Source organism: Sus scrofa, chromosome 3 (genome assembly GCF_054392235.1).
Source record: "Sus scrofa isolate SSC_HxYL_T2T_F1_AM1 chromosome 3, Sscrofa_HxYL_maternal_Yorkshire_Landrace_v2.0, whole genome shotgun sequence".
Lineage (NCBI taxonomy): Eukaryota > Metazoa > Chordata > Mammalia > Artiodactyla > Suidae > Sus > Sus scrofa.
The window spans coordinates 28,423,508-28,438,083 of record NC_139385.1 but is presented as its reverse complement, the minus strand read 5'-3'; the positions used below and the strand labels follow the sequence as shown (position 1 = coordinate 28,438,083).

General features: G+C 52.8%; 1 protein-coding gene across 19 annotated transcripts in view; it reads right to left on the bottom strand.

The window, feature by feature from the left end:
- Nucleotides 1-2,030: 2,030 nt before the first annotated feature.
- The window catches only part of EARS2 (glutamyl-tRNA synthetase 2, mitochondrial), a 28,930-nt gene continuing 16,384 nt past the window's right edge, over nt 2,031-14,576 (bottom strand). For 13 of the 19 annotated variants that reach the window (XM_085017322.1, XM_085017323.1, XM_085017324.1 and 10 more), the window contains 5 exons: nt 13,336-13,444; nt 10,343-10,496; nt 10,103-10,233; nt 4,497-4,632; nt 2,031-4,064 (listed from right to left, as the gene is read on the bottom strand). In XM_085017322.1, the coding sequence (XP_084873448.1) occupies nt 3,981-4,064; nt 4,497-4,632; nt 10,103-10,233; nt 10,343-10,496; nt 13,336-13,444 (614 nt within the window). In that variant the 3' untranslated portion in view covers nt 2,031-3,980. Of the gene's footprint in view, nt 4,065-4,496; nt 4,835-8,055; nt 10,234-10,342; nt 10,497-13,335; nt 13,445-14,576 lie in introns of those variants that run through there. The other 6 variants (XR_014840554.1, XR_014840552.1, XR_014840553.1 and 3 more) reach the window with 4 other exon arrangements.

The following is a 14,576-nucleotide window of genomic DNA, read 5'->3' as shown; positions in this document are numbered from 1 at the left end:
CCGATTTGACTCCTAGCCTGGGAGCATCTGTACGCCATGGGTGCAGCCCTAAAAAGCAAAAAAAAAAAAAAAAAAAAAAAAAAAAAGACAGAAAGAAAAGAAAAGCTGTCTGTAGAAGGAAGATGAGGAGAACAGACACCCAGAGAGGGATGACGGTTAGAAACTGCAGTTTCAGAGGGACAGAGGTGAGTGTGTTTGGTCCTAATGGGTTTCTGGGTACAGATTCTAGTCTCTTTCTTGTAAGGTCCAGCTGGAAATCCTGTCCTCCAGATCTGAGTCCTAATTCTTCCCATAAATTCCCTTCGTGGTTTAAGTTAGTCTCAGTGTGTGTCTGTATCTTGCAACGAAGAGCAACATTTCTAAGAATGATCATACGCATGATAAGGATGATGGTGACAGATAACCCTGAGTGCCACCAGGCACTGTTCTAAGAAAAAAAGATTAAGTCATCTATTGTTTTTCTTTTTTGTTTTTTACGGCCACTCCCGTGGCATATGGAACTTTCCAGGCTTGCGGTCCCATTGGAGGTACAGCTGCTGTCCTACACCACCACTCATGGCAACGCCGGAGCCTTAACCCACTGAGCGAGGCCAAGGATTGAACCCGCATCCGCATGGATACTAGTCGGATTGTTTCTGCTAAGCCCTAATGGGAACTCCCGTTTCCTTACCTAAAACACAGAAACAACAATAATGCCTCTCTCTGAGGCTGTGAAGACTGAAAAGAGATGATAAAGTGTTTACCAGCATAATTTGAAACCCAGAAGTGGTGGAGGCACATGTAAATGCACAGTAAACTGCAAGCATTTTTATTCTGTGTCCCCTTCTTGGCAACACCTGTTGTTTTTGGCATTATCGCTTCTTCTGGAAACGGCACCCCCCTGGAGTTCTCTTGTGGTGCAGCAGGTTAAGGATCCGGCATGTCATTGCATTGGCTCAGGCAGCTGCTGTGGGTGTGGGTTCGAACCCTGGCCTGGGAAGTTACATGTGCTGCTGGCATGGCTAAAAAAGAAGGAAGGGAGAAAAGGAAGGAAGGGAGGAAGGAAGGAAGGAAAGAGAGGGACCCTACTTCTCCTTGGGAAATTTTTCTCCACGGGATATAATTCCTGAGGGACCACTCATTCCTGGCTGAGGAATCGTAACATGGCCTCAGTTAGCCAACCACACTCTTTTCTTAGAAACCGAATCCTTAGCCGAGTCATCTAAAACTGAAGGGAAAAAAATACAGAGAAACCAAAAACAAAACAGAGCTAAGGGCTGAAGTTCTCTCGTGGCCCAGCAGGTTAAGGATCCAGTGTTGTCACTGCAGTGGCTTGGGTCACTGCTGTGGCACGGGTTTGAACCCCAGTTGGGAACTTGACACCAGGGGCATGGCCAAAAAAAAAAAGCTAAGAGCTCATGTGTCCCCTCCGAAGGACACAGACAGGACTGGCCATGAGCTCCTGCTGCCAGCGTGACTAGAGCTTCCCTGGTTCTTGTCTTTTCCAAAACCTAGTTCTTTGGCTTTCCCATACGTAGATTCTCTTTCTTGAAAATTTAAATTCCCATTAACTTAAAAGTCTCCAGTAAACCTAAGTTAGGCGGAGTTGGTTTCCACTGCTTGCCATCTAAGAATTTTATCTGATGTACTTCTATTTTCTTCTTTTTTTGTCTTTTGTCTTTTTAGGGCCGCACCCAGAGCACATGGAGGTTCCCAGGCTAGGAGTTGAATTGGAGCTAAAACTGCCGGCCTACGCCACAGCCACAGCAACGCAGGACCTGAGCCGTGTCTGCGACCAACACCACAGCTCACAGCAACACTGGATCCTTAACTCACTGAGCGAGGCCAGGGATCAAACCCGCATCCTCACGGATGCTAGTTGGGTTCGTTAAGCAGAGCCATGACGGGAACTCCAATCTGATGAACTTCTTAGTCAAAGGTTGGGTCTACATGAAACCCAGCTAATTCTTTAATCCCCTTTCTCTAGTCTCCTGGACAAAGAGAATGTATCAGCCACCTACGGCTGGGTAACAAATAAAGCCAGAACCAAGTGGCTGTAAACAATAAACGTTTATTATCTCATATTTTATGTGTGTCTGAAATTTGGGGAAACTTTGCTTCGTGGTTCTGGCTCAGGATCTTTCAAGGTTGCAGTCAAATGCCAGTCTGGGTTGCAGTTATCTGAAGGCTTGACTGGGGCTGGAAGACTGACTTCTATGATGGGCCACTCCCATGGCTGCTGTCAGGAGATGCCTCCGTTCCTTGTCACATGGAACTCTCCACCTGAGGCCACCTGGAAGTCTTCATGATGTAGAAACTGGCTTCTCGCACAGCAAGGGATCCGAGAAGCATCACACACAAGTCGGCCCTACTTGGTGTGAGTGCCAGGTGGCAGCGATGACTGGGGTGGGGGCACACAGAGGAAGCCTAGAAGCCCTGGTGGGGGTCTTTGAGGCCAGCCGCCATCCTTCTTTCACTTTAGCGACTCCTACTCACCCTAAGACAAAATGTCATTTCAGAAACGTGCAGACAGTGACTTACAAATAATGGGGTGGAAGGAGGAGGTGGATAGGAAGAAAAAGATGCAAAATAGACGGGCTGAAGGTCTCCAGTCCAGAGACCAGGTCTGGGGAACTGTAAAAGGGGAAGAGACCACCTTTAGGCAGGAGAGACACAGGCTGCCCCACGTCCAAGGACAGAGATCAGGACACGACGTAAGTATTCCCGCTGGGCAGGTGAGCAGGTCCTTCCCTTATAAACCCCAAAGACAGACCAACAGCCAGTTCGGTCTGATTGTCAATTACTGAGCCAAAGTCAACCTGGGGCCTGAGAACTGGGATCCATGAGTCCATGAGGCTGCTGCCCAGCTGTTTTGTAGGGGCCGAGTTATGCCCCCTCACGGTTCAATCTCGGAATGGGATTGCATTTGCAGACAAGCCTTCATTTACATTTCTTCCTTTTTTTTGGCTGTACCTGTGGCCATGTGGAAATTCCTCGGCCGGGGATCGAACCCAGGCCACAGAAGTGACCCAAGCCACTGTCCTGACGCCAGATCCTTAACCCTCAGCGCCATGAGAACGCCCAGAAAGGGCCTTTAAAGAGGGGATGAAGTTCAACTGGGTTGTTAGGTTGGCCCTTCATCCCAGACTGGTGTCCTCGTGAGAGGACAGGGAGGGACCACGTGCACACACACGGAGGGAAGAGCACGTGTGAGCGCGAAAAGGCAGCATCTGCGAGCCAAGGAGAGAGGCCTCAGGGGACATAGAACCTGCCAGCCACTCCATCGAGGACTTTCAGCCTCCAGAACGGTGAGAGAATAACCTTCTGTCCTATAAGCCAGCAGTCTGTGGTCTTTTGTTACGGCATCCCGAGCCAACGGAAACAGGAGCCTTCTCAGGAGTTCTCCTGTGGCACAGCAGGTTAGGGATCCAACACCATCCCTGCAGCGGCTTGGGCAGGTGCTGTGGTGGGGGTTCAAGCCCTGGCCTGGGAACCTCCGTATGCTGCAGGTACAGTCTAAAAAAGTGAATAATTTCCAAGTTTCCTTGTGGCGCAGCGGGTTCGGGATCTGGTGCTGCCTCAGCTGTGGCACAGGCTGCAATTGTGGCATGGGTTCAGTCCCTGGCTTGGGAAGTTCCCCAGACTGTGGGTATGGCCAAAGAAAGAATAAAAAATAAGTAGAAAAATAAAACACGAGCCCTCTGGGCGGTTCTGTGAACCAGCTCCTCACCTCTGTTGTGTACAGTGGTGTCAGAACCACACACGGGGCCTCCCTTGCCAGGGTCAGGGAAGTGAGAGGGGCTGGGTGTCCTCGGCCAGCTGATGAGAACAGGCCTGCCATGGAGCCAAAAAAGACCTGTGTGCACCCAGAGGCCCTTTCCACTCCTGGCTCCTTCTATGAGCTTCAGATGGGCCCCAGGCCTCCGGCAACTCCCCTCCGAGGGCAGTTCTTGGGAGGACCGGTTCCTGCAGCCACCTCCGCTGTCCTGCACGCCTCCTCTCTAGGTGGCCAGCACCTTCTGTATTCGTTCTCGCACCTCCTCTGGTCCCAAGGACACCATCATCTCCGCTACAGGGGGTCCTTGCTAAGAGCGAAAAGAGAAAAGATTGCCTTGAACTGCCTGACGAATTAACACCCAGCCTCAGTCTGCAGAAGGGAATGCCCCAGGCCAACCCCAGCACTGTTGCCTGAGCCCCAGGAGCAGAGTTTGCATCTTTTGCTGGGGCTGAGGACAAGTCCCAGGAGGCTGCTCTGGCTGGGCTGATATGTCTATTACCCCCAGTCAACCACCAGCTCCATGAAGGCGGGGACCATGTGTGTTTCACTCACTACTGTAGCCATGGTACCTAGCGTAGTGCTTATGCATGGTAGGTATTTCGTAAGGACTGTTTGTTGAATGACTGAATGAGGGGAGTGGTCATGTTTCAGTCATCTCTGTAGCCCCAAAACTGTGCCTAGGGCTGCCGGGGAATGTTAGCTGAGTGGATAAATGTCCAGCCCAGGGGTCCTGCCTCACCAGCTGTCCACTGAGAGCCATTCGCAGGAGCTTCATCACGTGACTGTGTTTGGTGCCTTCTAGACCTTCAGACAGCTTTTTCAGTTCTCTGTTCAGCACGTCCTGCGTTAAGTTCGTACCAGGTCCTTCTAAAAGCCTAGAAGAGGGCCAGTCTATAAGGGGCCAGCATGGGCCAACGGCAAGTGGGTAGAAGGGAGACTTCGGAAGATCCTCTATCAGCTACGATATCAATAGCACAACCAAGGCATTTCATTGTGGCTCAGCAGTAATGAATCTGACTAGGATCCGTGAGGACGCAGGTTCGATCCCTGGCCTCGTTCAGTGGGTTACGTATGGATCTGGCATTGCCGTGAGCTGTGGTGTAGGTCGAGGTTGCAGCTCCGATCCAGTGTTGCTGTGGCTGTGGCGTGGGTCGGCAGCTGTAGCTCCGATGAGACCCCTAGCCTGGGAACCTCCATATGCCGCGGAAGCGGCCCTAAAAAGCAACAAAAGGAGCTCCCATCGTGGCACAGTGGTTAACGAATCCGACTAGGGACCATGAGGTTGCGGGTTCGATCCCTGGCCTTGCTCAGTGGGTTAAGGATCCGGCGTTGCTGGGACCTCTGGTGTAGGCTGCAGACGCAGCTCAGATCCCGAGTTGCTGTGGCTCTGGCGTAGGCTTGGCAACTACAGCTCCGATGAGACCCCTCGCCTGGGAACCTCCATATGCCACGGGAGTGGCCCTAGAAAAGGCAAAAAGACAAAAAAAAAAAAAAAAAAAAAAGAGAGACGAAAGGAAAAAAAGAGTACAATCGATGTTGAAGGCTGCTTGGGGAAGGAGGACTATCTACATCCATCCCCATCCTAGTTGGGGAGAAACAGCAACCAAAGGACTACAAACCCAGAGAATCCAAGCAAGGGGCCATAAACCAGAGAAACTAAGAGGCCACCATAAGAGGATTTACTAATTGCTACCTCTGTGCCACAGAAATGTGCATGCCTCCGTTTTCTCACTTGTAAAGTGGGGATAATAATAGCGTCTGCACCTCCCAGGGCTGGGGGGTGGGGGCTGAGTTAACACTCGTCAAACACTAAGTACGTGGCCTGGACAGATGGCGAGTTACTCCAAAGGATGAGATCGTCTGTCTATTCAATAAAAAGTTAAAGATTCGCTAATATTTATTACATCGAAGAGTGCAGAGACATTGCGAGAGGATCTTGAGAGAAACTCAGGAAAGGGTCAGACCCAAGACGGGAGAAGGAAGCTCTCTGGGAAGTGATCCAAACACCAGCTTAGAGCCTTCCGAGGGATTACAGCAGAGAGGGGAAGAAAGAAAGAAATCAGGAGACTCCACCTCCAGTAATGGTTCTGCCAGCAACTTGCGGTAACTAGTCTTTGCCTACAAACTGAAACACTTAAGGAGCTCAACTCCAGCGGGCCAGCAACCATTCCCCACTTCCCTGGCAGTCCACCTGAGACCCTCCCTCAAAAGCCTTTTGGAGGAGTTCCCGTTGTGGCGCAGTGGAAACGAATCCGGCTAGGAACTGTGAGGTTGCGGGTTCGATTCCTGGCGTGGCTGTGAGCTCTGGTGTAGGCTGGCAGCTGTAGCTTCGATTAGACCCCTAGCCTGGGAACCTCCGTATGTTGAAGGTGTGGCACTAAAACGCCAAAAAAAGGGGGGGGGCTGTTTGAGCTCAAGAGAAATTACCCGATAAGAGCGGGACTTGCAAAAACTCCATTCCAGCCCTGATTCTGAGTTAGATCAAAAGGAGGGATCAGAGACAGGAGCAGAGAAGGCAGAGCGTATTCCACACGGAAGAGGGACTGGGGCTGGGGATCTTCGCAGGCACAGACCATCCGAGATGCCAGCTCTGACACCACCTGCTCCAGAAAGCGCCCAGCCGCTCCATTTCCCATGTGTGTGTGGGGGGGCACTCCTGGCTCAGGGTCACTGGAACAAACAGCCTTTTAGTGCAGGCTTCCTTAATCACCCCTGTACTTGAGCAGCAGTTTCAATTTGAGAAATGCAACAGTTCTTTTTTTTTTTTTTTTTTTTATGGCCACACCCACAGCATATACAAGTTCCCAGACTAGGGGTCAAACTGGAGCTATAGCTGCCGGCCTACACCAGGGCCACAGCAATGCCAGATCCGAGCTGCATCTGTGACCTACACCACAGCTCACGGCAACCCTGGATCCTTTAACCCGCCGAGGGAGGCCAGGAATCAAACCCATGTCCTTATGAACACGGGTCAGATTCGTGACCACTGAGCCAAGAGGGGAATGCTGAGAAATGCAATCATTCTCATTGCATCTTGAAACTGGGCCACATCATTACTGTTATGAGGAAATGGAGGAGAGGAAATATGGAAAATATAAAATGTAGTCTGGAGAAAAAAAAAAACCGTCCTGCTCCTTGATGTCACTGAGGGGACGCAGGCTGCCAAGGAGCTGGTGAAGGAGGGACAGGCCCCAGGAGGCCAACAATATCAGCTGGGACATGTCTGAGCTGGCCCAGGGCTTGGCGTGGGCACTGAGGGACTTCCAGCATCTGGCAGCTTCTAAATTATTTGGGCGCCAGCTTTCCTGCTTTGAGTGGGAGCCCCAGAATGTCTCTAAAATCCAACCCCACAGCAGGGATGGAGAAGAAAGACGCTAGGCTGGGGAACTAGAAGTAACAGCCCCTCATTGGGGGAGGTCTAAATTAGAGTATTATTATTAATTATTATTATTATTATTTTGGTCTTTTTGCCTTTTTCTAGGGCCGCTCCCGTGGCATATGGAGGTTCCCAGGCTAGGAGCTACAGCTGCTGGCCTACACCACAGCCACAGCAACACCAGACCCGAGCTGTGTCTGCGACCTACACCACAGCTCATGGCAATGCCGGATCCTTAATCCACTGAGCGAGGCCACGGATCGAAGCCACAACCACATGGCTCCCAATTGGATTCGTTTCCGCTGTGCCACAACGGGTGCTCCCCAGATGTTTCTTATAATGATAGAGCAAGTTTCATGTATCAGACACTGTTCGAGCACCTTTACTGCAGGAAGAAGCAGTTTTCTCATATGATTGGACATGTGGCCTCTTGCCCCAGCCGGCTTGAGTTTTAATGCCTGCTTTTCCAACTTACTAATTATTTTAGACAAGTTATTCGGCCTCTCTGTGCCTCAATTTTCTCATCTGCAAAAAGGGGATAATGGAGTGTCAGTTCCCATTGTGGCTCAGCATAAACAAATCTGACTAGTATCCATGAGGATATAGGTTCGATCCCTGGCCTTGTTCAGTGGGTTTGGGATTGGGCGTTGCCGTGAGCTGCAGTGTAGGTTGCAGACTCGGTTTAGATCTGGCATTAGATCTGGCTTAGATCTTAGCTACAGCTCGGATTTGTCAGATTTTATCCCCAGCCTGGGAACTTTTTTTTTTTTTTGCTTTTTAGGGCTGTACCCTCGGCACATGGAGGTTCCCAGGCTAGGGGTCCAATCAGAGCTACAGCTGCCAGCCACAGCCACAGCCACAGCCACAGTCTTGCCAGATCTGCGACCTGCACCACAGCTCACGGCAACGCCAGATCCTTAACCTGCTGAGCGAGGCCAGGTATCAAACCCGAAACCTCATGCTTCCTAGTCGGATTTGTTTCCACTGGGCCACAACGGGAACTCCTAGCCTGGGAACTTCTATATGCCTGGGTGTGGCCCTAAAAAGAAATAAAAGGGGGGTGGGGGATAGCAACAGCAGTTCATTAGGTTGCTGAGAAGTCGGTATACACACATGAAGCCCACATATATGTACACATACCTAATGCATATAATATATAACGGAGCAGGTTGCAGGCCTGCGTGTAAGCAAACACACATGCAAGTGTCTGCTATTATTGTCTAATTTAATCTCCACAACAAACCTGAGCAGGAAGTAAAACGGACATTAGCAGGGTTTGCTGCTCAGCCCCCAACCCCTTTCTCTTGATACAAGTGCCCTAAATCTCCCTGTGGAATAGCCAGCTCCCATCCTCAGACCATGTGCTTTGGCCGGAGGTCCATTCAGGGCCCTGCCTATGACCAACCTAAGCCGATCAGCATCAGCACATCCCACTCTCTAGGCCTTGGTGACTAGACTGGGGACAGAAAAACCAGGCCAAATCAGGCCCCGCTCAGAGTGAATCTCAGGATGCGGCTGCAGCCAGAGGCTAGGGTTTTGTAGCCTTGAGCACTCTTACCACCACTGGGGACTCTCGGAGAGGCCACCCAGGACCCCTGGGACCCCTTTGCCCTCTCCTGTGTACCAGTACGATTTTCAGCGGGGCACTTGGCTGCCAAGGTAAAAACTACATATTTTCCAGATTCCTTTGTAGCTTGGTGTGGCCGTAAGATAGGCATGCAGGCCGGCGGGAGGCGGGTAGGAACCAGTGTGTAATTTATTTTTTCCTTTTTTGGCTACGCTCTCGGCGTGTGGAAGTTCCCGGGCCAGGGATCGAACCTGAGCCACAGCGGTGACAAGGCCAGATCTTTAACCTGCTGCACCATCGGCTTAACTCTGAGGAGTGTGTAGCTTTAAGTCAGGTCCTTAAGGGGAAGGAGCATTCAATCCCCCCCTCACCTTCTTCCTTCCCTCCTCTGGCTGGAGGGTGAGCGGCCAGGGACCATGCTGACGAGAACAACGCCTAGTGGCGGCGGGACCCTGGAGACCTGGAGACACACCTGAACTGCCTACTCCGGAGGCAGGTGAGGGAGAAATGCACTTGTCTGGGAGAGAGTCCTACACTCCATCTATCTAACACAGAACCTCTACAGAAGGAGTAGCTGGCATGGGGGGTGGGGGGCAGAAAGTCAAAGGGACAGAGGGAGAAATTGGGTCTTGGTGCCATATTTTTGGCCCCTGCCTGAAAGTGGGCCTCAAGTCAGCTCTTCTATTTTTTTTGTCCTTTTAGGGCCACACTGGCAGCATATGGAGGTTCCCGGGCTAGGGGTCGAATCGGAGCTGTAGCCACTGGCCTACACCACAGACACAGAAATGCCAGATCCGAGCCCCATCTGTGACCTCCACCACAGCTCACAGCAACACCAGATCCTTAGCCCACTGTGCCAGGCCAGGGATCAAACCCGCGTCCTCATGGATACGTCAGGTGCGTTAACCACTGAGCCACAAGAGGAACTCCTCAAGCCAGCCCTTCTGACTATCACATGATCCAACCACTCCCCTCGTGCTTAGGCCAGCTTTGGTTGCATTTTCTGTCTTCATAATCTAAAGAGTTCTGTTATAATAAGAACTCGTATCGTTTCCACCCTACAAGCGAGGAAATGGAAGTTCAAAGACATGCAGTCACTCGGACACCCTGAAGTCACCTGGGCAGGTGAACGAACCGGGCCAGTGAGTGGTGGGGCTGCAATGGAACCCAGGTGGGTCCAATCCCAGAGCCAGAACCACTGCCTCTTCCGGGGAGAGCGCAGGGTCCTCGGGGTGAGCCCTTCTATCAAGAGAGCCAAGAGCGATCGTCTCACTAAGAAACTCCCACTTGCTCTGGGGTTGTACTGTGGCCCTGAGAGCCAGGCCCAGGAAGGAAGGGGGCCCTGGGAGGGAGACGGGGAAGGAGGGCGCGGACCCCTGAGCCCGGGCCTGCGAGAACTCACCCCAGCACACGCTTGGCAATGACCTCCACCTTCTCCGAGATGGCACCCAGCTGCGCTCGACCCACAGCAGGCCGGGTCCACAGGTAGGAGTGCGCTGGGGAGACCAAATCCTGCAGGCGGCTAATGTGACCCTGGGGAAGGAAGGGGATCACTGAATGCACTGGGGGTGGTGCTCTGACACACTGGGAGCGGGAGAGGGGGGCACCTACTCCCTCCATCCTCCCCCCCCCCACCCCACACCTGTCTCAGCAGGACGATCCTCTCCACGTAGGCTGGGTCCAGGACATGTCTGTCTTGTAGCTGGCTCCCAAACGCCTCCTCCACAAGGGCCTGCAGCTTCCCCACCAGCTGGCGTCTCTCGGTCTCATCGCTCACCAGCCGACGGAGGTGCAGCCTGCATGGAAGCCGAGCCACGGTCCAGCCGCTGGCCTCTCGGGCCCAGCCAACCCTCCTCCCCAGGGGCCTGGAGACGGATGCCTTTGGTGGGCTGCCCTCCCTCCAGCCTGGCTGGAGCAGCAGGGGAAGCGGCCGACAAGGATCTCCCCATCATTCTGCTCCCCAGGGTCTCTCACTGGCCCGCCGCCCTCCCCTGAGCTACCTGCCTTGCCTGGACAGGCACCTGAGTTCAAAAAGCAGAAGCTGGGGGTGCCTGCCTCCGGGTACAGTTGGAAGCGTGAGGCTCTGGTGCCAAAGGGCAGAGATCAAGAATATGGCTTTCTGGGATTCAGGGTCAGGGGTGGTCCGGAGGGCAGAATCATTTGCATTCAGGGCTCACAGTTAAAAAGCACACATTTGCCTGGCAGGTCAACTTTTCTCCTTTTCAGAATTCTAACCGCCTTATTCCTGACTTCTGAAGCAATAAAATCCCTAAGGCTTGAAGCCTCAAACCGGGCCCTGACACTCCTCGGTCCCCCTTGGCTGCCCTCATCCTCTCCCCAGCAGGACGGGAGGGACCCAAGAGACGGAGCATCGCCAGGTCAAGAGCCATTCTGCAGGTGCTTAGCCCCCTGTCCCTGGTGTAGAAGAAGGCAGGCAGCAAAGGACAGCAACCATCGCATGGGCTCTGAGATGAGACAGGTCTGTGAGCGAAGCCAGCCCTGCAGCAAGTCACACAGCCATTCGGAGCTCAGGATGCTTATCTCTAAGTGTGGGGACAAAGGGGCCTCCCTCACGGGGCCCTGGGCAGGGTAAACAGGGGACTATCTGTAAAGCGCTGAGCACGAGGTCCCTGTTAACCACCACACCCGGGAGCTGGAGACCAGCGGGGAGTCTGAACAAAGGCTTCGGCAAGGCAGCTGGAGAAGGGTGGGCACACATGGCCCTGAAACTATATACATATATATATATATATTCTTTTTCTCTTTTGCTTTTTTAGTGCTACACCCGCGGCACATGGAGGTTCCCAGGCCAGGGGTCTAATCAGAGCTTCAGCCGCCGGCCGATGCCAGAGCCACAGCAACTCGGGATTCGAGCCGAGTCTGCAGCCTACACCATAGCTCATGGCAACGCCGGATCCTTAACCCACGGATCGAGGCCAGGGATCGAACCTACAACCTCATGGTTCCTAGTTGGATTCATTTCCGCTGTGCCACAATGGGAACTCCTGAAACACTATGTTTGAAAAGAAGGAATGACAAGAAATTGATAATGAGATTGTCTCTAGGACCTCCTTGGTAGACAGATGGGGGGAAGAAAGAAATCAAGACATGACAGTGGCCGTGGCTGGGATGATCCACCTAAGGTCCACGGCCTGGGACGTACCAAGGGCCAGAGAAACGCGAGTTACTGGGACTACCTCCCCCGCACCCCGAGGACTGCCGTGACAACTGCCAGAGCTCTCTTTACTACTGGTTCCTGAGATAACAGAGCAGTGGCGTGATTCCAGAAACACCTAAAGAACAGAGTTTTGGTTGCAGTAAATCTCTGGGCAGCAATCGCAACGCGGCATCCCCTCCCTGTTCCCACGAAGCAAAAGCCTGCCTCCGTCCTCTTCTGGCTCCCCCTCGTGCTTTGGGGAGACCAGAACGGGGCACAAAGCATCTCCTCTGGTCTGACCCTGCTTCCCCTGGGGTTGTGGCTTCGCTGTGATACGAAAGACAGAGTAGGAGCTGCATTAGCTCCTGATTGCCCCACTCAAGAGATGCCGCCGTTTCCGGTGTGAACTTGAACTTGGGCTGGTTAATTAACTTCGTGACATCTTGCCCTCTGCATGTGCACAACAGGGCAGAAACATACAACGGATCTCAGGTCTGATGGGAAAAGTCAATGAAGTCACATCCCTGCAGTCGCTGTGTAGTCCCTGGGCTCATGCAAAGGAGAGCCTGTCCCCAAACCAGCGCTCGAGAGAAGGCATCAGGGAAGGAGCCCCTGCCCCCCAAGTATGGACCTGTCTGTGGGCTTCCCTGCTAATGCCCTTGGACTGAGACGTGGCAACGTGACCTGAAGCATCCCTGTGGCTGGCAGTTTCAGAGGGAAGAACTCCTGGAAACTGAAATGTAAAACAGATGCCTGGGGACAGCGCTCACTCTCCGTGCTGGCTGGGTGGGGGCGGGGCTGATCAGGAATAACAGGGAGGACAGAAACCATGCTGAGCCTCTGCCACGTGCAAAGTGCTTGGATGCCATGTGCAAAGTTTCCCTGAATAATCGTACAAGGGGGGTACCGTCACTAGCCCCATTTTATAGATGAAGGAAACAGGCTCGAGGAGGTTAGGTGACGTACCTGCGGTCGCACAGTACTAGACACCTGAGCCCACAGTCAAAATCAAATGGAAAAAAAAAAAAAAAAAAAAAAAAAAAAAAAGGAGTTCCTGTCGTGGCGCAGTGGTTAACGAATCCGACTAGGAACCATGAGGTTGCGGGTTCGATCCCTGGCCTTGCTCAGTGGGTGAAGGATCGGGCGTTGCCATGAGCTGTGGTGTAGATTGCAGATGCAGCTTGGATCCTGAGTTGCTGTGGCTCTGGCGTAGGTCGGCGACTACAGCTCTGATTAGACCCCTAGCCTGGGAACCTCCATATGCCGCGGGAGTGGCCCTAGAAAAGGCAAAAAAAAAAAAAAAAATCAAATGGGTTTGATTCCAGAGCCCGAGAGACCCTCCACCGTGGGGACCCAGCATCAGCAGGTGAACCCTTTTCTACGGGCGTGTGTGTAACGTGTGTGTACATATGGGTATATGCGCACACGTACAGACACACACACATACGTGCACACCCTCCAGATTCCCTGCTGCTCACCTGTTGAATTCTGGGAGCTTCTCCAGGTCCAGCAGGGCTGAGTGGCAGGTGATCCGGGTCAGGTCGAACTGTGCGATCAGCTCCGGCAAGGTCCTGCCCATCTGGTTCTCTGCAAGGGAAGCAGGCCCAGCTGCTCAGCGCCCCCCTTCGCTTTCAATCCCAAGGGAGGCTGAGCAGAGGGCCTGACCTCAGCTATTGTATTTATGAAGGACTTGAAGAAGTGCAGAAAGGGCTCTGTCACTGAGAGGAGAAAAAAAAAAAAAGCTTGAAAACAAATCTGGTTAAATCCATGCTCACGGCCTCCAAAGACGTGAGCTGCAAAAACAGCATGCTCGCTGCCTGGCTGTGCCCCAGGGATCCTGATTGGACCGGTTTGGGATGGGGGTCTGAGCCGGGGTGTATTTTATAAGCTTCCTGGAGGATTCCCAAGCAGGCGGCGTGAGAACCTCTGTGCCTGGAGCTGCTTCTCGTGAGCACCAGCTCCAACCCCGCGCAGTCAGCAGGCATCCTGGGTCAGGCTTGGGCCCAAAGTGAGCCTCTGCCAGGTCCCTCCCCCGCTGTGCGACTCTGGCAGTGATGCAAACCTCTGAGCCTTACCAGTCTCTCACAAACAGTGGGGGTGACAAACACCTCTCGAGGATATGTTTCAGGCTTAAATGAGATGAGAGCAGCGTGAGCAGCAAGCAGACAATTATGGCCGATTTCCAGAAATCACCCCCCCCCATCCATAGTTGATGCTTCTTCAGGAGTTGGGCCCTAAGTCTCCAGCCATGGATAAGGGCTCAGCCTGGAGTAGACGAGGGTCCTAGTAATACCAGCAATACCATCAGAGCACACGATCGCACAACTCGCAGTAAGACAACTGCGATAGTCACAGGACCTGCAATTTTCGTGCTTACGGCATGGCAGACACTGTGCTGGTCCCTCACACGCAGGTGCTCAGTGAACCTGAACTCGACCCTGTGAGGCAGACACTGAGCCGAATCTCAGATGATGCAGCCAAGGCTCAGAGACCATAAACTCCCGAGGGCAGGGATTACGTCTACCTTATGCATCATTGCAGCCCCAGCACTTAACTAGGTATCCTGGCTTAACAGACATGTTTTATTTTTCTTTTTAGGGCCACAACTGCGCCATCTGGAAGTTTGCAAGCTAGGGGTCGAATTGGAGCTGCAGCTTCCAGCCTAGGCCGCAGCCACGGCAAAGCCAGATCCAAGGTGCATCTGCGACCCACACCACAG